This window comes from Tachyglossus aculeatus, chromosome 19, assembly GCF_015852505.1.
Source record: "Tachyglossus aculeatus isolate mTacAcu1 chromosome 19, mTacAcu1.pri, whole genome shotgun sequence".
In the NCBI taxonomy this organism is placed as follows: domain Eukaryota; kingdom Metazoa; phylum Chordata; class Mammalia; order Monotremata; family Tachyglossidae; genus Tachyglossus; species Tachyglossus aculeatus.
Genome location: NC_052084.1, coordinates 27,059,097 through 27,084,902, shown reverse-complemented (window position 1 = coordinate 27,084,902; position 25,806 = coordinate 27,059,097). Strand labels below are relative to the sequence as shown.

General features: G+C 52.7%; 1 protein-coding gene across 1 annotated transcript; it reads right to left on the bottom strand.

Annotated features, from left to right (window-relative positions):
• Nucleotides 1–1,448: 1,448 nt before the first annotated feature.
• On the bottom strand, nt 1,449–24,741 carry SH3BGRL2 (SH3 domain binding glutamate rich protein like 2). Its single transcript, XM_038761150.1, has 4 exons — nt 24,497–24,741; nt 11,848–12,033; nt 3,284–3,364; nt 1,449–2,227 (listed from the first exon to the last, which is right to left on the bottom strand). The coding sequence occupies exons 1-4, from the start codon at nt 24,539–24,541 to the stop codon at nt 2,216–2,218; spliced, it is 324 nt and encodes a 107-aa protein (XP_038617078.1). The 5' UTR covers nt 24,542–24,741; the 3' UTR covers nt 1,449–2,215.
• Nucleotides 24,742–25,806: the final 1,065 nt, after the last annotated feature.

The following is a 25,806-nucleotide window of genomic DNA, read 5'->3' as shown; positions in this document are numbered from 1 at the left end:
GCCTTCCCTGACTAAGCCCCCTTTTCCTCTTCTTTCCCAGCAAGTTATATACCGCTTTGCACGACGAAAGCGCTTAATAAATAACGTTTTAACTACTTAGACCCGCCAGCTTTGTTCACGGTCACTGCAAAGCTCCTGAAGTTACCCCTCTTAACAAGAAATGCAAAGCCACTGCCCAGGGGCCGAGCAGCGATAAATCCCATCGGGGTAGGGTAACCCTTTGGGAAATACCGTAAGGATGCGCTTATATTGCTTTTCCGCGGAAGAGAGACGGGGGTGGGCGGGGGGGATCACATTTCCCCAGGACTTCCCAAGCTCTCGTGACAGCGGAGCTTGAAAGGGAGATCCAATCTCTTCGTCGGGACTGGAGAATTCCCATCCAGGAAGCCTCACGGCTCTTCACGGGAAGGTCCTATTCAGGGACGTATCCCTTCGAAGAGGCGTGGGCCTAGTGGATAGAGCCCGGGCCCGTGTTTTAATCCCGCTCCGCCACTTGCCCGCCGTGGGACCTCAGGCGAGTGGCTTCGCTTCTCTGGGCCTCGGTGACCTCATCTGGAAAATGGGGATTGAGACTGTGAGCCCCGCGTGTGTCCCACCCGATTTGCTTGCGTCCACCCCTGGCACGTACCAAGCATTGAACAAGCACCATAAGCACTCGGGAAAGTCCCAATGCCAATTTAACAGGCACATCCCCTGCCCGCAACGGGCTGCTGTACGAGCCATCGGCCTCAGTCTCCCCTGTTTAAGACGCTCCGCCGACTCTCCTCTCAACGCCGCCTCATTCGCGTTGCCGGATGAATAAAAAGAAGCCAACTCATTCCCAGGAAGCCCTCGGAGTTTTTTTTAAAAAAACGAACTGGAACAAAGGACGGTTAGACGGGACAAGGCAGACATCCAGCCGCGTCGTGCTAATGATAAACATTTAACGCGTCTCATCGGTAGCGACGCCAAACATTCCCCAACCCGAACCTTCCTCTCGAAAACAGATTCCTCTCCCGGGGGGCCAAAGCGGCAGATTGCGCGGGGCTTCACCGAAAACAAAACGTGGGCGGCAAGCTGTTGGCGTCTGACGCCGCCCCGGCTGCGGGCTCTCTCCCATTCCAGGCGAGCCGGTTTTCCTTTCCAAGATCCGATCCGCGGGATACGCCCGTCGAGGGGAGGACGGGGAAACGGCCGAGCGGACCCCGGGCGGGAAAGGATCCTCGACTCTTCTCCCAGATCGCTCCGGTTCCGTCGGGTCGACACGGCTGGCTCGGAAAGGGCCCGGGCCCCGCGGGCAGGCTTACGTCGGGGCGGCTGGCGAGGGGGGTCTCGAAGGCTCCCGGGGGATGTCGGCCCTCTGAAACCAGAGCGTCTTCCCCTTCGGGCGTTGGGAAAAATCCCACGCCCGCCGACGAGTGAGACTGTGAGCCCACCGTTGGGTAGGGACCGTCTCTACGTGTTGCCAACTTGGACTTCCCAAGCGCTCAGTACAGCGCTCTGCACACAGTAAGCGCTCAATCGATACGATTGATTGATGGTGAAACCAGGTGCGGGCGGCCGTGCTGACGGGAGACGGGATCTGCCATCCCGACGGCAGACACGACGGCAGACACGACGCTTGCTAACGGCATTTGTCAGGCGCTTCCTCTGCGCCAAGCGCCGGGGCGGATACGAGCGAATCGGGTTGGACGCGGCCCCCGTCCCACCGTCCAACTCCCGCTTTACAGACGAGGAAACAGAGGCACCGAGGAAGCAGAGTGGCTTGCCCAAGGTCCTTCCGACTCCCAGCCCCGGGCTCCCTCCGCTAGGCCCTGCCGCTTCCCTAGCCCCCGCTCATCATGGGCGGGGGACGCGTCCGCCAATCCTGTTGGAGTGGACTCTCTCGAGCGCTTAGCACAGTGCTCCGCACGTCACCGGGTGGTGGACCGTTTGATCGTCCGACCCCGTCTCTGCCGGTCCCGGGGTGGGGAGAGAGAACAGCGGTGCGGGGCGCGGGCTAATCCCTGAATCCCGTGGCCCGGGGAGGAAACGGGAAAGAAGGAAGAAGCCGCCCTGCGTCAGCCATCTCTTACAGCCCCCCGCGTCCCGCGCCTTCGGGGAGCCCCCCGCAAGGCCCAGCTGAGTTTCGGCGCTGCAGACCGGCTTGGCACGGGGACTCGGGGAGCCGGGGGTTGGCGTTCAGGGACCGTTTGGCTCTTCAAAGCAGGCGTCCGTCCTCGGCCTGGCATTTCTCCTAGGGCTCGGCCTACGGAAGAAAGACACGCAGGAGGACGTCAGGGATTTTCCCCATCTCGGTCATTCGCCCCCCCCCCCCCCCGGCCTTTTAGACTGTGAACCCACTGTTGGGTAGGGACTGTCTCTATATGTTGCCAATTTGTACTTCCCAAGCGCTTAGTACAGTGCTCTGCACATAGTAAGCGCTCAATAAATACGATTGATGATGATGATGATGATGATTCGCCGGTACTTACTGGGCGCTTACCGTGCGCGGAGCAAGCCGCAAGCCCGGTGTGGGCAGGGATCGTCTCTCTTTACTGCTGCCTTGCCAAGCGCTCAGTACACACAGTAAGCGCTCAGTAAATACGACAATGAACGAATAAGTGGTTGTGAAAATACAGTACGACAAGAGTTGAGAGCACGGGCTGACGGACTAGAGGACCACTACATCAGGGAAGCCGTGTGGCCTCGTGGACAGGGCACACGCCTGGGAGGAAGAAGGACCTGGGTTCTAATCCCGGCTCCATCACTTGCCTCTTGTGTGACCCTGGACAAGTCATCATCATCATCATCATCAATCGTATTTATTGAGCGCTTACTATGTGCAGAGCACTGTACTAACTGCTTGGGAAGTACAAATTGGCAACATATAGAGACAAAGTCGTTCTACTTTTCTGGGCCTCAGTCACCTCATCTGTAAAATGGGGATTAATTCTGTGAGCCTCGTGTGGGACGTGGACCGCGTCCAACCTGATCAGCTCGTATCCACCCCAGCGCTTAGTACATGCCCGGCACATCGTAAGCGCTTAAATTCCATAAAAAAAAAACAAAAGACTTAACGGACTCTGGACCTTATGTTTAGATTGTGAGCCTCTGGATGGCCAGGATGGTGTCTTTCACCTGTGGATTTTCTTCCCAGGGCTTAGCACAGGGCTCTACAAAGACTAAGCGCTGAATAAATACTATTTCTACTGCTAATACAAGGTGGTTTGGGGCGCTCAGAGGCCACTTCCCAAGCGCTTAGTACAGTGCTCTGCCCACAGTAAGCGCTCCATAAATACGATTGATTGATTGACTGATTCACCTTGGACGCCAATCTGGGTTTCAGGCGCAGGAATGAAAAGACTGTGTTGCTTTCCTTAGAGTCAAAGAAGCCGTCATAATCCTAGAAAATAGGTTAGAGAAGAATCAGTCCAAGTAAAATGCTCTCTCCCATCCCTCAAAAGCACACATCAAAATTCGGTCATTCGGAGGAGGGAATTTTCTAAGGGAGCTCTCGTCTCTGGCCGCCGAGTCGGGTCCGACCCGCGGCGACTCCACGGGCACGACTCTCCCGGGACGCCCCGCTCTCCACCTGCCATCGTTCCGGTAGTGGATCCACGGAGTTTTCTTGGTCAAAATGCGAAAGGCGGTTTACCATCGCCGCCTGAACTCGAGTCTCCACCCTCAACTCTCTCCCGGGCCGCTGCGCAGGTGAGTTTTGACTTGTAGCCGGTTGCCTTCCGCCCGCTAGCCGCTGCCCGAGCTAGGAATGGGAATGGGAAGGCCTCTGCTTGACTCTCCCTCCCGTAGCCAAGAAACTCTCCAGGTGGCATCCCCAGGCTAATCTGCATCTCTGCTGGTTTTATATCCGCAGGCCTAAAACATACCTCAAACAGGTTGGCATTTGGAACAATTCCGCGATCTGGTTTCGGTGGGAAAAACCCCCCGTCCTGTTTCCCTCTGGGTTTCACTTGCTTTCACGAGGCTACGCCTTGGCCAGGGTCCCGAGAATGAGCGGTAGGGATGAAGAAACCTACGTTTCTCTTTTCGACACACAAAAATTCCAGGCCCGAGTTCCCATAGGCAATCGATCGATCGATAGATCGTAGCTACTGAGTGCTGACCGTGTGCAGAGCACTGTGCTAAGCACTCGGGAGAGTACAGAAGAACAATAAACGGACACATTCCCCGCGCACGACGAATTTACAGCCTAGAGGGGACTCGAGACTGTGAGCTCCGTGTGGGACGGGGACTGTGTCCAACGCGATTTACTTGTAACCACCCCAGTGCTTAGTTCAGTGCCTGGCACACAAGTTAACCAATACCATTATCATTACTGTTGTGGGCAGGGAATGTGTTTATTGTTGTATCGTGCTCTCCCAAGCGCTTATTACGGCGCTCTGCACGCAGTAAGTGCTCAATAAATACAACTGACTGACTGCTGTGAGCTTGTTCTGGTCCGAGACTGTGTCTGATGTTCTACTGTACTTTCCCAAGCGCTTCGTACAATGTTCTGCACACAGTAAGCGCTCAATAAATACAACTGACTGACTGCTGTGAGCTTGTTCTGGGCAGGGATTGTGTCTGATGTTCGGCTGTACTCTCCCAAGCGCTTCGTACAATGTTCTGCACACAGTAAGCGCTCAATAAATATGATTGAGTGAATGAATCAATCAATATCCTGTCCCTCCTACTCTAATTCCTCTGCAGTCCCCGGAAAAAACAGAAATCCTGATACCCACCTGCTGTTCCTTTCCAACTCCACCACCTCGGGGTCAGTCAAGTACGTTTCACCCTCCCCTCAGCTGATATCCCAGTTCTCTCTTCTTTTAATATTATTTTTTAATTACTATTTTAATTCAGTAGTAATGATGGTATTTGTTAAGCGCTACGTGCCGGGCACTGTACTAAGCACTGGGGTGGATCCAAGCAAATCAGGTCGGACACAGTCCCTGTCCCACGCGGGGCTCACAGTCTTAATCCTCATTTTAAGGATGAGGCAACCGAGGTCCGGAGGAGTGAAGTGACTTGCCCAAGATCACACGGCAGACACGTGGCAGAGCTGGGATTGGAACCCATGACCTTCTGACTCCCAGGTATTTGTGAAGCACCTACCGTGTGCCAGATACTGTACTAAGCACCTGGGGAGGTCAATCGATCAATCAATCGTATTTATTGAGCGCTTACTGTGTGCAGAGCACTGTACTAAGCGCTTGGGAAGTCCAAGTTGGCAACATATAGAGACAGTCCCTACCCAACAGTGGGCTCACAGTCTAAAAGGGGGAGACAGACAACAAAACAGAACATATTAACAAAATAAAATAAATAGAATAAATATGTAGAAATAAAATAGAGTAATAAATACGTACAAACATATCATCAATCGTATTTATTGAGCACTTACTATGTGCAGAGCACTGTACTAAGCGCTTGGGAAGTACAAATTGGCAACATATAGAGACAGTCCCTACCCAACAGTGGGCTCACAGTCTAAAAGGGGGAGACAGAGAACAAAACCAAACATAATAATAAAATAAAATAAATAGAATAGATATGTACAAGTAAAATAAATAAATAGAGTAATAAATATGTACAAAACATATATACAGGTGCTGTGGGGAAGGGAAGGAGGTAAGATGGGGGGGATGGAGAGGGGGATGAGATACGAGGTAATCAGGTTGGACACAGTCCCTGCCCCACATGGGAAGCCTTGTTGCTTCACTTCTCTGGGCCTCGGTTCCCTCACCTGTAAAATCATCATCATCATCAATCGTATTTATTGAGCGCTTACTATGTGCAGAGCACTGTACTAAGCGCTTGGGAAGTACAAATTGGCAACACATAGAGACAGTCCCTACCCAACAGTGGGCTCACAGTCTAAAAGGGGGGTAAAATGGGGATGGAGAGGGTGAGCCCCACCGGGGACGGGGACTGAGTCCAACCCGATTAGCTTGCATCCGCCGTGGCGCTTAGTCCAGCGCCTGGAACATAGGAAGCGCTTAGCAAGTACCACAATTATGATTACCCCCTACACGACATCCCAGCTAAAAGCCCTAAAAGTAAATGACGACTGAGAGGCGGCCCAGCTGCTGGCTAGAGCACGGGCCCGGGACTCAGAGGGACATTTTTTGTGTGGAAACAGGAGGACGGGCAAAGGACAGAGTGAAGCCTGTCATCGACGAAGCCCCAGGGGAGGCCTTAGACACGATCCTGGCCGGCTGAAACGTCAACTGACCCAAAATACGGGATTGAGGCCGTTCATCTGTCGGATGGGGAGGCCGGGAGCACAGATGGGAGAGCTATTTTTATTCCAAGGCACTTTTTCTGAAAGCACGTCACGTTAATTCTTCATCTCCTGACATCACTCTCCTTCCCTCCGTTGAGACAAGGGGGAGATGACTTGGGAGTTTCACTACTTCCAGAGAAGAGTGTGGGCTAGGCAATTTCTGTCACTCAAGACCCGCTTTCGCTGTCTTCCCCGAGGTCTTGATTGCTTTCCCACAACCAAAGAAATCAAAAAGGTACCACTACCTCGGTCTTGTTCATGCGACCAGATGTTTTTGGGCCTCCTTGAGGGAATAGGATAAATAATCTTCATAGCTATCTCTGATACACATTCAGTCATATTTATGGAGCAACCTGATGACCTTGTATCTACCCCAGCGCTTAGAACAGTGCTTGGCACGTAGGAAGTGCTTAACAAATACTATAATTATTAACTATTATTCTAATCCGGGCTCCGCCACTTGTCAGCTGTGTGACTTTGGGCAAGTTACTTAACTTCTCTGATCCTCAGTTGCCTCATCTGTAAAATGGAGACGGGGAGCCCCACGTGGGACAACCTGATGACCTTGTACCTACCCCAGCCCTTAGAACAGTGCTTGGCACATAGGAAGTGCTTAACAAATACTATAATTATTAATTATTATTCTAATCCGGGCTCCGCCACTTGTCAGCTGTGTGACTTTGGCAAAGCCACTTTACTTCTCTGTGCCTCAGTTACCTCATCTGTACAATGGGGATTAAGATCGTGAGCCCCAAGTGGGACAACCTGATGACCTTGTATCTACCCCAGCGCTTAGAACAGTGCTTGGCACGTAGGAAGCGCTTAACAAATACTATAATTATTAATTATTATTCTAATCCGGGCTCTGCCACTTGTCAGCTGTGTGACTTTGGGCAAGCCACTTTACTTCTCTGCGCCTCAGTTACCTCATCTGTAAAATGGGGATTAAGACCGTGAGCCCCAAGTGGGACAACCTGATGACCTTGTATCTACCCCAGTGCTTAGAACAGTGCTTGGCACGTAGGAAGCGCTTAACAAATACTATAATTATTAATTATTATTCTAATCCGGGCTCCGCCACTTGTCAGCTGCGTGACTTTGGGCAAGTTACTTAACTTTACCTCATCTGTAAAATGGGGTTTAAGACTGGGGGCCCCACGTGGGACAACCTGATAACTTTGTATCTACCCCAGTGCTTAGAACAGTGCTTGGCACACAGTAAGAGCTTAACAAATACCATCATTATTATTATTATGTTCCACACGGGGCTCCCGGCCTTAACCCATCATCATCATCATCATCAATCGTATTTACTGAGCGCTTACTATGTGCAGAGCACTGTACTAAGCGCTTGGGAAGTACAAACTGGCAACACATAGAGACAGTCCCTACCCAACAGTGGGCTCACAGTCTAAAAGGGGGAGACAGAGAACAAAACCAAACATACCAACAAAATAAAATAAATAGGATAGATATGTACAAGTAAAATAAATAGAGTAATAAACATGTACAACCATATATACATATAGACAGGTGCTGTGGGGAAGCGAAGGAGGTAAGATGAGGGGATGGAGAGGGGGACGAGGGGGAGAGGAAGGAAGGGGCTCAGTCTGGGAAGGCCTCCTGGAAGTCTGGGAAGGCCTCCTGGAAGTCTGGGAAGGCCTCCTGGAGTCTGGGAAGGCCTCCTGGAAGTCTGGGAAGGCCTCCTGGAAGTCTGGGAAGGCCTCCTGGAAGTCTGGGAAGGCCTCCTGGAGTCTGGGAAGGCCTCCTGGAAGTCTGGGAAGGCCTCCTGGAAGTCTGGGAAGGCCCCCTGGAACCCAGCCTTTTACAGATGAGGTCACTGGGGCCCAGAGAAGCGAAGGACTTGCCCTAGGTCACCCAGCAGACAAGCGGCCGAGCCAGGGTTAGAAACCCAGGTCTTTCTCCCTCCCGGGAAGGCTGCGCTGGCAATCAACAAGGTGTTCATTTGGTAGTCAGGCTCCCGGCCTGCTGGCTCTCCAGGCTCAGGGAATTGTTGCTTAGGAAGGGCAAGTCTGAACATGCAGACCCCCCCATAACAGTCTTCATAAAGCGGTAGGAAAACCCAGCTCTCGGTAGGCGCCAGGATATCTGTGTCACAGAACCATCCGCCTCTCGAGCCCGCTGTCGGGTCAGGATTGATAATAATAATAATAATAATAATGGCATTTATGAAGCGCTTACTATGTGCAAAGCACTGTTCTAAGCGCTGGGGAGGTTACAAGGTGATCAGATTGTCCCACGGGGGGGCTCACAGTCTTAATCCCCATTTTACAGATGAGGTCACTGAGGCACAAAGAAGACCTGCCCAAAGTCACCCAGCTGACAAGTGGCAGAGCCGGGATTTGAACCCATGACCTCTGACTCCAAAGCCCGGGCTCTTTCCATTGAGCCACGCTGCTTCTCTCTCTTGCCGAACTGTACTTTCCAGGCACTCGGCACACCGTGAGCGCTCGGTCAGCACGACTGGATGCATGGGAGCCGGGGGATCTGGGTTCTAATCCCGCCGCGGCCGCTGGTCGGTCAGTCGTATTTGCCGAGCGCTGGCTGTATAGATCAGAAAGCTGCTAGTTTCCAGCCCCGCTTTGAAACTCGCAAATCTTGTCAGAGACCCGCAACGAGAGAGACCTGTTGTCCATTGTCGCCATCATTGTCCTGTATATATGTTTGTACATATTTACTACTCTATTTATTTATTTTACTTGTACATATCTATTCTATTTATTTTATTTTGTTAGCATGTTTGGTTTCGTCTCCCCCTTTTAGACTGTGAGCCCACTGTTGGGTAGGGACTGTCTCTCTATGTTGCCAATTTGTACTTCCCAAGCGCTTAGTACAGTGCTCTGCACACAGTAAGCGCTCAATAAATACGATTGATGACGATGATGATGACGAAGTGAAGTGACCTGCCCTGGGGAAGGAACAAGCTAATCGGATCGGACAGAGTCCGTGGAGCTCACAAACTTAATCCTCATTTTACAGATGAGGTAACCGAGGCGAAGAGAAGTGACTCGGAGCCGGGATTCGAACCCAGGTCCTCCTCTGATTCCCAGATCTCTCCACTAGGCCATGCCGTTTGTCTGAGCTTCTTAGGGCCCGGGATCTAACTTCAGCTCTGCCAAGGGCCTGCAACGTGACCCTGGCCGAGTCACTTTTCTCGGTGCCTCCGTTTCCTCATCTGTAAAATGGGGATTAAGACCGTCCCCGCCCTCCCTCCTCAGCCTGAGAGCATCACGTGGGACGGGGGCTGCGTCCAACCCGATTAACTTCTACCTACCCCAGGGCTTACGACAGCTCTTGACACGGAGTAAGCTCTTAAATACCATTAATTATTAGAGTTATTTCTCACTGCTACGTCCACACCGTTGTATCCAAGAAGGAGTCTGGGGGCGGGGGAAAGAAACAGATCATCTGGCAACAATCTCATCCCGCTTCACAGCCTCCCAACAAGCCCCCGTTTCCATCTGATGGCTTCTTTCTTGAGTCCCAACCTGCCGGGCAACAGGTGAATGAATAAAACCCTTGTTTGGCTCAAAGAGATTAAGTGCCGGAGGAGACAGTGCCGAACGTGGGAGTGGGAAGAGCAGACAGCAAACCAGGGGCAGACAGAATCCTGTTTTTCTTCTATTATACTCTCCCAAGCGCTTAGTCCAGTGCTCTGAACACAGTAGGTGCTCAATAAATACGACTGAATGAATCCCCTTCCGTCCCCGGAGACACCCCGGCTCCAGATGCTTCAACCATCGGGCAGCCAACTGTAATTTATTGAACGGTTACGGTGTGCAGAGCGCTGTAGTAAACGCTTGGGAGCATCCGACAAGAAACAGACACATTCCTTGCCCACAGTGGGCTACTGATCACCTTGTAACCTCCCCGGCGCTCAGAACAGTGCTTTGCACATAGTAAGCGCTTAACAAATACCATCATTATTATTATTAGTATTACTTAGTGCAGAGCACTGTACAATGTGCTTGGGAGAAGAGAGTTGGTAGACACGTTCCCTGTCTAGCTCACATTCTAGATGGGAAGAGAGATGTTCATCTACATAAATAAATGACGGATGTGGACATAAATGCCGTAAGGCTGAGGGAGGGGAGAATAAAGGGGGCAAATCCAAATGCTCACTTCACTTCTCTGGGCCTCAGTTTCCTCACAGGTCAAATGGGGATAAAACCCTCGTTTCTCCCTCCCGCTCGGACTGGGGGGCCCGTGTGGGACAGGGACCGCATCTGACCTGATTGTCTTGTTTCTACCCCGGTGCTCAGCACAGCGCCTGGCCCTTAGTAAGCACTTAAATACCACAGCATTCTTATTCCTGTTACTCTTATTATTTTCAACTCCCTAATCACCGGCCCTCGCTCTCGGAGCCAAATCACGTGCCGGAGATCCACTGTGCGGACGCCCAGAGCGAAGGTCGCAGATGGCAAACCTGTGCGAGACAAGAGTGTTTCCTCGCTGGTGGGACACAGGTCAAACTTGGCTCCTCCCTGCCTTCGGGGAATCGTGTGAGGAGAAAGCGGAGCGAGCGAAAAATAGGCCGTGTTCTCCAAATTCAAATTATTCCCATCATTTAGAGGAGGGAAGTCTGGCTACATCCCGAAACGGGACTGCCGCCAGCGTCGGCGAAAGGAAAGGAGCTAAGAGCCTGGTCTAGTCTGGCGGACGAGATGTAGCTCCCCATCCCTCTTTCATCAATCATCCATCGTATTTATTGAGCGCTTACTGTGTGCAGAGCACTGTACTAAGCGCTTGGGAAGTACAAATTGGCAACATCTAGAGACAGTCCCTACCCAACAGTGGGCTCCCAGTCTAATGACGCGCCAGCTGTCCCCGCCTGCACAAATACGCCCCTCCCTCCCACCGCCTCAGAAAACCGATCGGTCCTATCGATTGAGCGCTTACCGCGGGCAGGGCACGGGCCTGGGCGCTTGGGAGAGGGTGGTACAGCAGGGTCGGTGGACGCGTTCCCTGCCCACGATGAGCTCACAGTCAAGAGGGGGAGACGGACGTGAATGTGAATAAATTCTAGATGTGGACTTGAGTGGCGGGGGGCTGAGGGAGAAAGGGTGCCAATCCAAGTACAGGGGTGAAGCAGGAGGGAGGGAGAGGAGAGGAAATGAGGGCATACTCTGCTGGGAGAATGGGTGGAGACTAATTGATCCACGAACGGCATTGATTGAGCACTTACTAGATGCAGAGCACTGTACTAAGAGCCTGGGATCAATCCATAAATGGCATTTATTGAGCACTTACTAGATGCAGAGCACTGTACTAAGAGCCTGGGATCAATCCATAAATGGCATTTATTGAGCACTAAATGCAGAGCACTGTACTAAGCACTTGGGGTCCATCCATAAATGGTATTTATTGAGCACTTTCAAGTGTTACTCCTCCTCCCCGCCCCTGATTTTAATGTCTGTCTCCCCCACTAGCCTGTAAGCTCCTTGAAAGCAGGGAACGTGTCTACCCGCTCTGCTGTACTGGCCTCTCCCAAGCGTTCGGGACAGTGTTCCGCAAACAGCGAGCGCTCAGTAACGCAAAAGGAAAACTGAAGAGAAAAAGAAATGGGAGATTCTTCTCACCCCGCAGTACTGGTCCCCGTTGAAGATCTGGGGAGGAAGAGGGTTGCCTTGCGCTGGCTGCTTCTCCACTGGGATGTTGCGGTACATCCACTGTCTCTGGGCCTCTGACATGGTGATGTCCACCTCCTCAAACTCAATCTTGTTGGCTTCCAGGAACCGGACCACATCCTGCTGCTTCTTCTTTATCTGAAGAGACCATTTTTAAAAAAAAGGTGTTAATTCGTTCAATCGTATTTATTGCAGAGCACTGTACTTAATGACAGCTTACTGTGGGCGCTTGCGGGGGGGGACTACAAAACCACGGAGTCGGTAGACACGTTCCCCGCCCAGGATGAGCCGGCAAATCAGTGTATAGCTCCGATTTCGTCCAGGAAAATGTGGAAGAAGATAAGCCACGGGTCCGAAAGCCGAAAGTTTCCTCGTAAATGAGTCCCGGATTGGATGGTTTTTTGGGGGGGCTTTGCTACTTCTCGGTGACCTCCGGGAGTCACGGCAGGAGGGATGAGAAGGAATCTCTCCCATTCCCCTCCCTCCTTCTCTCCCACACACTTCCCTCCTCTCTGACTCTCTCTCTGTTCCCTCTCTCCCTTCACCAGGGGATATTCATTTATTTATTTATTTATTTGTACATATCTATTCTATTTATTTTATTTTGTTGGTCTGTTTGGTTTTGTTCTCTGTCTCCCCCTTTTAGACTGTGAGCCCACTGTTGGGTAGGGACTGTCTCTATGTGTTGCCAATTTGTACTTCCCAAGCGCTTAGTCCAGTGCTCTGCACATAGTAAGCGCTCAATAAATACGATTGATGATGACGATGATGATGGGGTAGGGTTTCAAGGATGGCCAGAGTCCTGGGTTCTCTACCACCACTGCACTAGGAGTGAGTTACCCTTCGGTCACCAGGTCACTAGCAGGGACACAAAATCTGTGGGGGGAAGTGAGGGGGTAAGGACGGGGGGGAAAAAAAAGGAAGGTGTCGTGGAAAAGCCAACCCAGACCAATCAATCAATCAATCGTGTTTATTGAGCACTTACTGTGTGCAGAGCACTGTACTAAGAGCTTGGGAATACAAGTTGGCAACGTATAGAGACAGTCCCTACCCAACAGTGGGCTCACAGTCTAGACCAATATGAGAAAACATCCCCAAGATTTCAGCGAATAATTTCAGCAATATTGTAGACCGGTAAATAATTCTCTGAGTGGCAAGTGGCAAGACATGGAGCGGAAGGGAAATTACGGGGGCCCAAAGAAGGTCCTGGCAAGAGAGGATAGAGTGAATTTATTAATTCATTCGATCGTATTTACTGAGCGTTTACTGTGTGCAAAGCACTGTATTAACAGCTTGGGAGAGTACAACAGGATAATAAACGGACACATTCCCTGCCTACGACGAGCTTACAGTCTTGAGACAACGACCTTAATACGGTGCGCTGCGCACAGTAAGCGCTCAAGAAAGGAGAAGCAGCGTGGCTCAGTGGAAAAGAGCCCGGGCTTTGGAGTCATGGGTTCAAATCCCGGCTCCGCCCCTTGTCAGCTGTGTGACTGTGGGCAAGTCACTTCACTTCTCTGGGCCTCAGTTACCTCATCTGTAAAATGGGGATTAAGACTGTGAGTCCCCCGTGGGACAACTGTGAGTCCCCCGCGCTCAGAACAGTACTCTGCACATAGTAAGCGCTTAACAAATGCCATTATTATTATTATTAAGAAATACCCGTGATGGACTGATTCACCCAAGTTGAACTTAAAGTCACCTACCGTTTCCCGGTTTAATCTGCAAAGGCTAAACCGGTTTGGGCTTCTTAAAGCCAAAGCCGATGGCAGAAAGCCATTCTTCCTGGAGGCGGCTGAGCCCTGCCTTCCTCTGGGTCAAAAATTTAGACCGACTCAATTCCATTCCATTCGGCTCGAGCCATGGGGTGCGGCCAAGGCATCTGGAATTTCCAGCTTCATTGTCTTTGAGGCCGGAGGACTCGAGGAGAACAGAGATCCAAGAAAGGTTGATCCCCAGGAACGGGTAGAAAAAGAGGTCTTCCCTGGGGACTACAATCTAATTGCTCCGCACACAGTAAGCGCTCGATAAATACGATTGAATGAATCTAATTCAGCATCAAAACCTGTCTAATGGTTACAAAGCAGCGTGGCTTAGTGACCAGAGCCCGGGAGTCGGAAGGACCCGGGTTCTAATCCCGGCTCTGCCACCTGTCTGCTCTGTGACCTTGGGCAAGTCACTTCACTTCTCTGTGCCTCGGTGACCTCATCTGCAAAATGGGGATAAGGGTGCGAGCCCCCCGTGGGACAGGGACTGTGTCCATCCTGATGATATTCTATCTAACTCCATTGCTTAGGACAGCGTTTGGCAAATTGAAAGCACTTAACAAATACCATGATTATTAATTCTGTCAATAGCCATCCCACAAAAATTACTTTTTCTCTTTTTTATGGCATTTTTTATGGCATTTATTAATCGCTTCCTGTGGGCAAAGCACTATTCTAAGCGCTGGGGAGGTGACAAGGTGATCAGGTTGTCCCACGGGGGGCTCACAGTCTTAATCCCCATTTTCCAGATGAGGTACCTGAGGCCCAGAGAAGTTAAGCGACTTGCCCAAAGTCACACAGCTGACAAGTGACGGAGCCGGGATTTGAACCCATGACCTCTGACTCCAAGGCCCGGGCTCTTTCCACTGATCCACGCTGCTTCTCTAAGCTTGTGCCTCCGTTCCCTCATCTGTAAAATGGGGATTTACTGTAAGCCCCCTGTGGGACAACCTGATCATCTTGTAACCTCCCCAGCGCTTAGAACAGTAGTAAGCGCTTAATAAATGCCATTATTATTATTATTATTATTATTCTGACTTCCAGGCTGGGGCTCTATCCGCTAAGCCACGTTGCTGAGTCATTAGGCCCTCTGGTAGTGCTTTTGGAAAATTTTTTCTGTGTGTGTCCCTTCCTGGATCGGGACCATATCTACTGACCTTTAATAGATTTTTTTAATGGTACAGTACTCAGCGTGTCACAGTAAACTATAAAATAGATTATTTAAATCGTAATTAATTCATGAATGTGAAAATGGGACAGTCTACTGGAACGTATTATTCAGGTTTAGGGAGTGTGGAATCAGGCTTAACCCAAACGCAACCTTGCTTCTAAGCTCTGTCCTCTCCCTCTATATCCCGTCACTGTCGGCAACACCACTATCCTCCCTGACTCAAAAGCCCGTAGCCTTGGCACCGTCCGCGACTCGTTTCTCTCATTCAACCCCCAAATTCACCCTGTCACCAAATACTGCGAGTTCGCCCTTCACAACGTCGCTAAAATCCGCCCTTTCCTCGCCATCCAAACTGCTGCCACGTTAATGCCAGTACCAGCGCTTAACAAATGCCATTATTATTATTATTCTCCTCTCCCGCCTCAATGACCGCCTCAGCCTCCTTGCTGCCCTCCCAGCCTCCTGTCTTTCCCCACTCCAGTCCACATTTCGCTCTGCTGCCCGGATCATTTTCCAAAAAAAAAAAACAAAAAACCATTCAGTCCACGTCTCCCAACTCCTCAGAAACATCCAGGGGTTGCCCATCCACCTCCTCATCAAACAGAAACTCCTCACCGTCGGCTCTGAAGGAGTCAATCACCTCGCCTCCTCCTATCTTAGTGCTTCTTAGTCTGCACGCAGTGAGCGCTCAATAAATACGATTGAGTGAATTGGAAAACCAAGCACTCCTTTAATCTAGTTACCGACAGAGGTGTGCATTACACGCGACAATTAGGCATGTTCCTGGAGGGAAAAGAGAGGTGTACGTATCTATTCTATTTATTTTATTTTGTGAGTATGTTTGGTTTTGTTCTCTGTCTCCCCCTTTTAGACTGTGAGCCCACTGTTGGGTAGGGACTGTCTCTAGATGTTGCCAATTTGTACTTCCCAAGCGCTTAGTACAGTGCTCTGCACATAGTAAGCGCTCAATAAATACGATTGATGATGATGATGATGATGGCATCACCCTGTGCAAAGCAAGATTTCTCTGCCTCTTCTAAAACAGTCACGAAAGGGCTAGTAATCTCCCAGAGGGTCACGTAGACCGACTTTGTCATCAAAGGGGGAAAAAATCCGCCCTAGACGGTGAGCCGCGTGTGGGACCTGATTATCTCGTATCTAATAACCTATAAAATGGTCAGTAAGGGGCCGATAATCTCCCAGAGGATCCCGCAGACTGCCTTTGTCATCGAAGGGGGAACAAAATTCCCTCCTACTTAGCCGGTGAGCTCCAGGTGGGACCTCGGAGGGACCGCGGCGCTTAGTACAAGCTAACAAATACCACTATCATTCTGATTATTCAGGGATGGAGAGTGTGGGATAATCGTAATCCAAAGAGGTGGGCCACGCTGAGATTAACGTAAACTTGGTCCATTAATAAAACGACGCGAGGGGGGAAGCGATTTTTAGCCGTGAGACAAGGAAAGGGGGCGATTTGCCCATTAAGCACAGCCGGCCATCCTGACTTGATTGCAGGGGACAAAGTTCAGAGCTCTCCCTAAACTGTAAATAAACCGTGCACTTGAAACTGTGATCTTTGGACCTTTGCGATTCGCACCCCCACACATGTATTATAAATTATTTACTTCCACTAACACCCGTCTTCCCCTCCCTGGATGGTAAGCCCGTTCGGGGCAGGGAACGTGTCTGCTAATTCCGTCGTGCCCTCCCAAGCGCTCAGTACAACGCTCTGCACGTAGCGAGTGCTCAATCAATACCACTGAGTGACTGAGATCCAGATCATCCACCGAGCCAGAAGCAGCGGGGCTCAGGGGAAAGAGCCCGGGCTTTGGAGTCAGAGGTCATGGGTTCAAATCCCAGCTCTGCCAACTGTCAGCTGTGTGACTTTGGGCAAGTCGCTTCACTTCTCTGTGCCTCAGTTGCCTCATCTGGAAAATGGGGATGAAGACTGTGAGCTCCCCGTGGGCCAACCTGGTCACCTTGTATCCTCCCCAGCGCTTAGAACAGTGCTTTGCACATAGTAAGCGCTTAATAAATGCCATTATTATTATTATTATTATCATTCCCCCGGAGGCTGTAGAAGGGAGACGGAATTTGGGAGGCCCATGTAGCGTCCTGGGAAAAGTTACCAGTTTCCCACCAGAGGTAGAGAACTGGCGTGGCCTTCTGGGTACAGGCCTTGGAGTCGGAGGACCTGGGTTCTAATCCCGACCCCGCCATTCTTCTGTGTGACTTTGGGTGAGTCAATTCAGTTCTCTGAGCCTCCGTTCCCTCGCCTGTGAAAAGGGGATTAAGACCGCGAGCCCCATGTGGGACAGGGACTGCGTCCAACCTATGTTGCCAGCTTGTACTTCCCAAGCGCTTAGTACAGTGCTCTGCACACAGTAAGCGCTCAATAAATACGATTGATTGATTGATTGATCAGCTTGGATCTACGCCTAGAACAGTGCTTGCCACACAGTAAGTGCTGAACAAATACCATCATTATTAGTCGTAGTACTACACGCCTGGGAATCAGAGGGCCTGGGTTCCAATTCCGGCTCCGCCAACCTGTCTACCGTGTGACCTTGGGTGAGTCGGTTCACTTCTCCGGGCCTCAGTTCCCTCATCTGCAAAACGGGGATTCATTCATTCATTCAATCGTATTTATTGAGCGCTTACTGTGTGCGGAGCACTGTACTAAGCGCTTGGGAAGTCCAAGCTGGCAACATCTAGAGATGGTCCCTACCCAACAGCGGGCTCACAGTCTAGACGGGGGAGACAGACAACACAACAGAACGTATTAACAAAATAAAATAAATAGAATAAATATGTACAAATAAAATAAATAGAGTAATAAATACGTACAAACAAATATACAGGTGCTGTGGAGAGGGGAAGGAGGTAAGGCGGCGGGGATGGGGAAGGTTGGGGATTCAATTCCCATCCCTCCCTCCTATGCTCCCTTGTGGGACCCGATAGTCTTAGATCTATCATCATCATCATCATCAATCGTATTTATTGAGCGCTTACTATGTGCAGAGCACTGTACTAAGCGCTTGGGAAGTACAAATTGGCAACATATAGAGACGGTCCCTACCCAACAGTGGGCTCACAGTCTACAAGGGGGAGACAGAGAACAAAACCAAACATACTAACAAAATAAAATAAATAGAATAGATATGTACAAGTAAAATAAGTAAATAGAGTCATCATCATCAATTGTATTTATTGAGCGCTTGCTATGTGCAGAGCACTGTACTAAGCGCTTGGGAAGTACAAATTGGCAACATATAGAGACAGTCCCTACCCAACAGTGGGCTCACAGTCTAAAAGGGGGAGACAGAGAACAAAACCAAACATACTAACAAAATAAAATTAATAGAATAGATATGTACAAGTAAAATAAATAAATAAATATGTACACACATATATACATATATACAGGGCTGTGGGGAAGGGAAGGAGGTAAGATGGGGGGATGGAGAGGGGGACGAGGGGGAGAGGAAGGAAGGGGCTCAGTCTGGGAAGGCCTCCTGGAGGAGGTGAGCTCTCAGCAGGGCCTTGAAGGGAGGAAGAGAGCGAGCTTGGCGGGTGGGCGGAGGGATTGGGGGCATTCCAGGCCCGGGGGAGGACGTGGGCCGGGGGTCGATGGCGGGACGGGCGAGATCGAGGGACGGTGAGGAGATTAGCGGAGGAGGAGCGGAGGGTGCGGGCTGGGCTGGAGAAGGACAGAAGGGAGGTGAGGTAGGAGGGGGCGAGGGGATGGATGGACAGCCTTGAAGCCCAGGGTGAGGAGATCTATCTCAGTGCTTGGCGCAGAGTAAGCGCTGAACAAATCTCACGGTTATTACTCTTGCCAGGGCAGAGAGGAGGAGGATCTGGAGGAGAGCTGGTGAGCAATGACAGCCCCGAGACATAACAACGACCTGATTAGGTGTTGGAGGCGGAGAGGGAGGGAAGGAAGAACGAGGAAGGGAGGAAACCAAAAGGCCATCTGAGGAGATGGATCGGATCCACCCAGCCCAAGAGGAAGTTGCAGGGATGGAAACAGAAGAATGGAAAGCCTCGGAAGACAAATACTCCGACACTAATCCTCAAGACCGCAGAGCAAAAAAATGGGTGGTTGGGAACCCTAGGCCGCCACTGAGGACCTGGACACAAATCATCATCATCATCAATCGTGTTTATTGAGCGCTTACTGTGTGCAGAGCACTGGACTAAGCGCTTGGGTTGGGAATCCTTGGCCGCCACTGAGGACCTGGACACAAATCATCATCATCATCAATCGTGTTCATTGAGCGCTTACTGTGTGCAGAGCACTGTACTATGCGCTTGGGAAGTACAAATTGGCAACATACAGAGACAGTCCCTACCCAACAGTGGGCTCACAGTCTAAAAGACTAAAACACAAATCAATCGATCGCATTTATTGAGCGCTGACTGTGTGCAGAGCACTGGACTAAGCGCTTGGGTTGGGAATCCTTGGCCGTCACTGAGGACCTGGACACAAGTCATCATCATCATCAATCGTGTTCATTGAGCGCTTACTGTGTGCAGAGCACTGTACTACGCGCTTGGGAAGTACAAATTGGCAACATATAGAGACAGTCCCTACCCAACAGTGGGCTCACAGTCTAAAAGACTAAAACACAAATCAATCGATCGCATTTATTGAGCGCTGACTGCGTGCAGAGCACTGGGCTAAACGCTTGGAAAGTACAATTTCAGGGCAACAGATAGAGACAACCCCTACCCAACAATGGGCTCACAGACTAGAAGGGGGAGACAGACAACGAAACACGGGCTTTGGAGTCCGAGGTCACGGGTTCAAATCCCGGCTCCGCCAATTGTCAGCTGTGTGACTTGGGGCAAGTCACTTAACTCCTCCGTGCCTCAATTACCTCATCTGTAAAATGGGAATTAAGACTGTGAGCCCCCCCCACGGGACAACCTGATCACCTTGTAACCTCCCCAGCGCTTAGAACAGTGCTTTCCACATAGTAAGCGCTTAATAAATGCCATCATCATTATTATTATTATTAAAACAAAACAAGGCATCAATCTCATCAAAATAGATAAATAGAATTATAGCCCTGCCAGGATTACGGGACCCCAATTCTGGCACCGTCTTAGAGAAATCCAAGCGCTGAGAACCTGGGGAGGACGTTATCGATACGATTAGACTGTGAGCCCACTGTTGGGTAGGGACTGTCTCTATATGTTGCCAATTTGTACTTCCCAAGTGCTTAGTACAGTGCTCTGCACATAGTAAGTGCTCAATAAATACGATTGATGATGATGATGATGATGATGGATCGATTCATTCAAAGCCCTTCTGAAATCACGTCTCCTCTATGAGCCCTTCCCAGATGGATCTCATCGCCTCGCCCTCCTTTTCAGCACTTCTGCGTCACCCAACCACTCTGGCATTCCCACCTCGCCCACGTTTCGCTTAAATACGTATATTTATATGCTCTTGCTTCCTCCTACGAGGAATTTATTTTAATACCTGTCTACCCCTCTGGAGTTTAAACTCTTTGAGGGCAGGGATCACACATATTTATTATACCGTACTCTCCCAAGAGCTCAGCACGGTGCTCCGCCCACACTAAGCGCTCAATAAATACCCGCGATTGAAAACCGAGGCCCTTGGCTTGGAATGGAGGTTGGGAGTGAATTTCCCAGCCCGATCGACTTTGGATTAATGTCTGCCTCCCGCTTCTGGACTGTAGGCTCGTTAGGGGCTAATTCTGTTGCAGTGTGCTCTCCCAAGTGCTTAGTACAGTGCTCTGCACACAGTAAGCGCTCAATAAATACGATTGATTGATAGTACAGCGCTCTGCACATCCTAAGCATTCCAGAAGTACGATCGGTCGATTCAGGATAATCCCTTCCCTCTTCAAGTTTCCACCGTCTGGACGGTAAACACACCCGCGTCTCCGAGGCGGTTACCGAAGCGGAGAGGTTAGTACCAAGTCTAAAGGTCTACGGAGGTCACGGGTTCAAATCCCGGCTCCGCCGCTCGTCAGCTGCGCGACTTTGGGCAAGTCACTTAACTTCTCCGGGCCTCAGTTCCCTCATCTGTAAAATGGGGATTAAGATTGTGAGCCCCACATGGGACAACCTGATCACCTTGTATCCTCCCCAGCACTCAGAAAGGTGCTTGGCACATAGTAAGCGCTTAACAAATACCAAAATTATTATTATTACAGAATAATATTAATAGTGGTATTCGTTAAGCGCTTACTGTGCGCCAGGCACTGTACTAAGCGCTGGGGGGGAGGGAGACAGGCCAATCGTGCCGTCCCCGTCCCACACTTCAGGGGCAGGCACGGGGATGGAGCTGACAGAACCCCATTTCTGCTGGGGTTCTGCACCCCCTGTATCCCCTTTTTATTCACTCAGTCGTATTTATTGCACGCTTACTATGTGCAGTGCTCTGTGCTAAGCGCTTGGGAAAGGACAACAATAAACAGTGACATTCCCTGCCCACAATGAGCTTCCAGTCTAGAGGAAGGGAGACAAACAAATAAAATTACAGATAAGGACGTAAGTGCTGTGGGGCCGGGAAGAACCCTCTGGACCCAACCCCTGGCCTGGGAAGAATGTGTCGGTTCTAGTGTTCTCTCTCCCCGGCGCTTAGTACAGAGCTCTGCACACAGTAAGCACTCAATAAATAGGACTGACTGACAAGACGTCAAGAGGTTTGGAGGCCTAAGTCCGGCGAAGTGAACAGAGCCCGGGCGTCAGAAGGTCATGGGTTCTAATTCCAGCTCCTCCACCCGTCTGCTGTGTGACCTTGGTTAAGTCACTTCACTTCTCTATGCCTCAGTTCCCTCATCTGTAAAATGGGGATTGAGACTGCGAACCCCACGTGGGACAGGGACTGTCTCCTCCCCTGCGCTTAGTACAGTGCCTGGCGCACAGAAAGCGCTTAACAAATACCACTATTATTATCACTACTATCTTCTCTCACTTTCTCTTCGCATTAAAATTAGAGGCCTCGAGTTCGTTTCTTGTGTGGAGCATTTGCAAATTCCTGGAAGTCTAAGAGTCTATCCAGGGCTATGAATGGTTTAATTCCTCTCCCAAAATGTGTATGTGTGTGTGTGGGGGGGGGGGGGTGAGGGAAGACCCCTGGGGGGTGAGAGGGGGATCCCGGGGATGTGGAGGGACCCTGGGGGGCGGGGGTATAGAAATGAGGGGAGACCCGGGGGGCTGAGGGGAGACTCTGGGGAGAGTTGGGGGGGTTAGGGGAGACCCTGGGGGGGGGGGGGGGTGAGGGAGTGATCCTGGTTGGGAGGTGAGGGGAGACCCTGGAGAGGGAGTGAGGGGAGACCTGGGGGGATGAGGGGAGATTCCGAGGGGGGGGGTGGTGAGGGGAGACCCTGGAGGGAGATGGGGGGGGGAGACCCTGGGGGGGGTGAGGGGAGATCCCCGGGGGGGTGGGGGGGTGAGGGGAGACCCTGGGGGGGGCGAGGGGAGACACTGAGTGGGTGGGGGAAACCCCGGGTGGGGGGGGTGGGATGAGGGGAGACTCCCGGAGGAGTGAGGGGAGACCCCGAGGAGGTGAAGGGAAACCCTGGAGGTTAGGGGAGACCCCAGAGGGGGATGAGGGGAGACCCTGGGTGGGGGGAATGAGGGGAGACCCCCGGGGGGGTGAGGGGAAACCAGTGGGGGGGAGGGAGTGAGGGGAGACCCCCGGAGGGGTGAGGGGAGACCCCAGGGTGGGGGGGGATGAAGGGAGATCCCCAGGAGGTGAGGGGAGACCCTGGAGGTTAGGGGAGACCCCGGGGGGGGGATGAGGGGAGACCCTGAGTGGGTGAGGGGAAACCCGGGGGGGGGGGGGTGAGGGGAGACCCGAGAGGGGGGGATGAGGGGAGACCCGGGGTTGGGGGGAATGAAGGGAGATCCTGAGGAGGTGAGGGGAGACCACGGAGGGGGATGAGGGGAGACCCGGGGGGGGGGGGAAATGAGGGGAGACCCCCGAGGGGGGGGTGAGGGGAGACCCGAGAGGGGGGATGAGGGGAGACCCGGGGTTGGGGGGAATGAAGGGAGATCCTGAGGAGGTGAGGGGAGACCCTGGAGGTTAGGGGAGACCCCGGTGGGGGGATAAGGGGAGACCGGGGGGGGGGGGGGAATGAGGGGAGACCCCCGAGGGGGGTGTGAGGGGAGACCCGAGAGGGGGGATGAGGGGAGATGAGGGAAGACCCCGGTGGGGAAGGGGGAGGAGGACAAGCGCTTAGCGCAGCGCTCTGCACACAGTGAGCGCTCACTAAATAGGACGGACTGCCTCACTGCCTGCCCCATGGGCGGGAGGGGAAGGGGGTGAGGGGAGTTGGGGGCAGGGACCGTGTCCTCTCCCAGGACCTTCGGTCCCCAGCGCTTAGGGCAGTGCTCCGCACCCAGTCGGCGCTCCCTAAGTCCGGCCGAGCGGACGGAGCCCGGGGCTGGGAGCCGGAAGGTCCCGGGTTCGAATCCCGGCCTCGCCCCGCGGCTGCTGGGTGCCCTTGGGCGAGTCGCTGCACCTCTCAGGGCCTCAGTCTTCCTCACCTGTAGAATGGGGATGGAGACGGCGAGCTCCGGGGGGGGCGGGGGGGTTACCCAGCGCTTGGCACAGAGTTCGGCGCTTCGTCGATCCCATTACCAAACGCATAGGAAGCGCCCACCGTTCATTCATTCATTCCATCGTATTTCCTGAACGCTTACTGTGTGCACAGCACTGGACTAAGCGCTTGGGAAGTACAAGTCGGCAACATATTACCAAGTAGCAGAGTTATTATTATTATTGTCATTATTATTATTATTATTATTAATAATGCAATTGAATGAATCCGGGGGCGCGGGGGGCCGTTCCGGGAGCCGGTGGTATTTCATTCATTCAATCGTATTTAGTGAACGCTTACTGCACTGTACTAAGCGCTTGGGAATACTAAGCGCTTGGGAAGTACATTCATTCACTCATTCAATCGTATTTATTGAGCGTTTACTGCGTGCGGAGCACCGTACTAAGCGCTTGGGAAGTACATTCATTCATTCATTCAATCGTATTTATTGAGCGCTTACTGCACTGTACTAAGCGCTTGGGAAGTACATTCATTCACTCATTCTAATCGTATTTATTGAGCGCTTACTGCACTGTACTAAGCGCTTGGAAAGTTCATTCATTCACTCATTCAATCGTATTTATTGAGCGCTTACTGCGTGCAGAGCACTGTACTAAGCGCTTGGGAAGTACATTCATTCATTCAATCGTATTTATTGAGCGCTTACTGCACTGTACTAAGCGCTTGGGAAGTACATTCATTCAATCGTATTTATTGAGCGCTTACTGCACTGTACTAAGCGCTTGGGAAGTACATTCATTCAATCGTATTTATTGAGCACTTACCGCACTGTGCTAGGCGCTTGGGAAGTACATTCATTCATTCAATCGTATTTATTGAGCGCTTACTGTACTGTACTAAGCGCTCGGGAAGTACATTGATTCATTCATTCCATCGTATTTATTGGGCGCTTACTGCGCGCAAAGCACTGTACTAAGCGCTCGGGAAGTCCCAGTTGGCAACATCTAGAGACGGTCCCTACCCAACGCCGGGCTCACAGTCTAGAAGGTGTATCTTGTTTATCTATCTGTGATCGACCGGTCGATCGATCAGCCGCCCGGGGCAGGCGCACTCACCGCCACGAAGCCGGAGGAGGAGGCGATGAACACTCGGATGACCATCGCGGCACAGGGCCGAGCACAGCGCGGGGCACAGGGCACAGCGCAGGGCAGGACGGAGCAGAGCCGGCAGGACAGGGCACAGCACAGCCGGCAGCACAGGGCACAGCGCAGGGCTGAGCCGAGCCTACAGCGCAGAGCAGGACGGAGCGGAGCGGAGCAGGGCCGGCAGCACAGGGCACAACGCTGAGCGGAGCACAGCCGTCAGCGCAGGGCACAGCGCAGCGCAGGACGGAGCAGAGCCTGCAGCACAGGGCACAGCGCAGGGCGGGGCGGAGCAGGGCCGGCAGCGCAGGGCACAACGCGGAGCCGAGCAGAGCCGGCAGCACAGGGCACAGCACAGGGCACAGCACAGGGCAGGACGCAGGGCGGAGCAGAGCCGGCAGCGCAGGGCACGGCGCAGGGCAGGGAGGAGCAGGGCCGGCAGCACAGGGCACAGCACAGGGCGGAGCACAGTCGTTAACACAGGGCACAGCGCAGGGCAGGACGCAGGGCGGAGCAGAGCTGGCAGCACAGGGCACAGCACAGGGCGGAGCGGAGCAGGGCCGGCAGCACAGGGCACAGGGCGGAGCGGAGCACAGTCGTTAGCACAGGGCACAGCACAGGGCAGGACGCAGGGCGGAGCAGAGCCGGCAGCACAGGGCACAGCGCAGGGCAGGACGGAGCAGAGCCGGCAGCACAGGGCACAGCACAGGACAGGACGGAGGGCGGAGCAGAGCCGGCAGCACAGGGCACAGCACAAGGCGGAGCAGAGCCGGCAGCACAGGGCACAGCGCAGGGCAGGACGGAGGGCGGAGCAGAGCCGGCAGCACAGGGCACGGCGCAGGGCAGGGCGGAGCAGAGCCGGCAGCGCAGGGCACAGCGCAGGGCAGGACGCAGGGCGGAGCAGAGCCGGCAGCACAGGGCACAGGGCAGGGCGGAGCAGAGCCGGCAGCACAGGGCACGGCGCAGGGCAGGGCGGAGCAGAGCCGGCAGCACAGGGCACAGCGCAGGTGGGTCGCCCTCAGGCTGTGCGCCCCGCCGCCCGGAGCCCGAGAACAAACTCCGGGGCAAGGCTCCGCCCCCCGGGCCCGCCCCCAGCCCCGCAGGCCCCGCCCCCCGGACCCGCCCCCAGCCCCGAAGACCACGCCCACGTCCCCGCAGGCCCCCGCCCCCAGCCCCGAAGACCACGCCCACGTCCCCAGCAGGCCCCGCCCCCGGCCCCGAAGACCACGCCCACGTCCCCCGCAGGCCCCGCCCCCAGCCCCGAAGACCACGCCCCCGTCCCC

Excerpts from the sequence above, each read along its gene's own strand:
- SH3BGRL2 (XM_038761150.1), bottom strand. The coding sequence starts at position 24,541 with ATGGTCATCCGAGTGTTCATCGCCTCCTCCTCCGGCTTCGTGGCG. Across the intron at positions 12,034-24,496 it reads CCTCCTCCGGCTTCGTGGCG|ATAAAGAAGAAGCAGCAGGA; the intron begins GTGAGTGCGCCT and ends TGGTCTCTTCAG. Across the intron at positions 3,365-11,847 it reads ACGGGGACCAGTACTGCGGG|GATTATGACGGCTTCTTTGA; the intron begins GTGAGAAGAATC and ends CCTATTTTCTAG.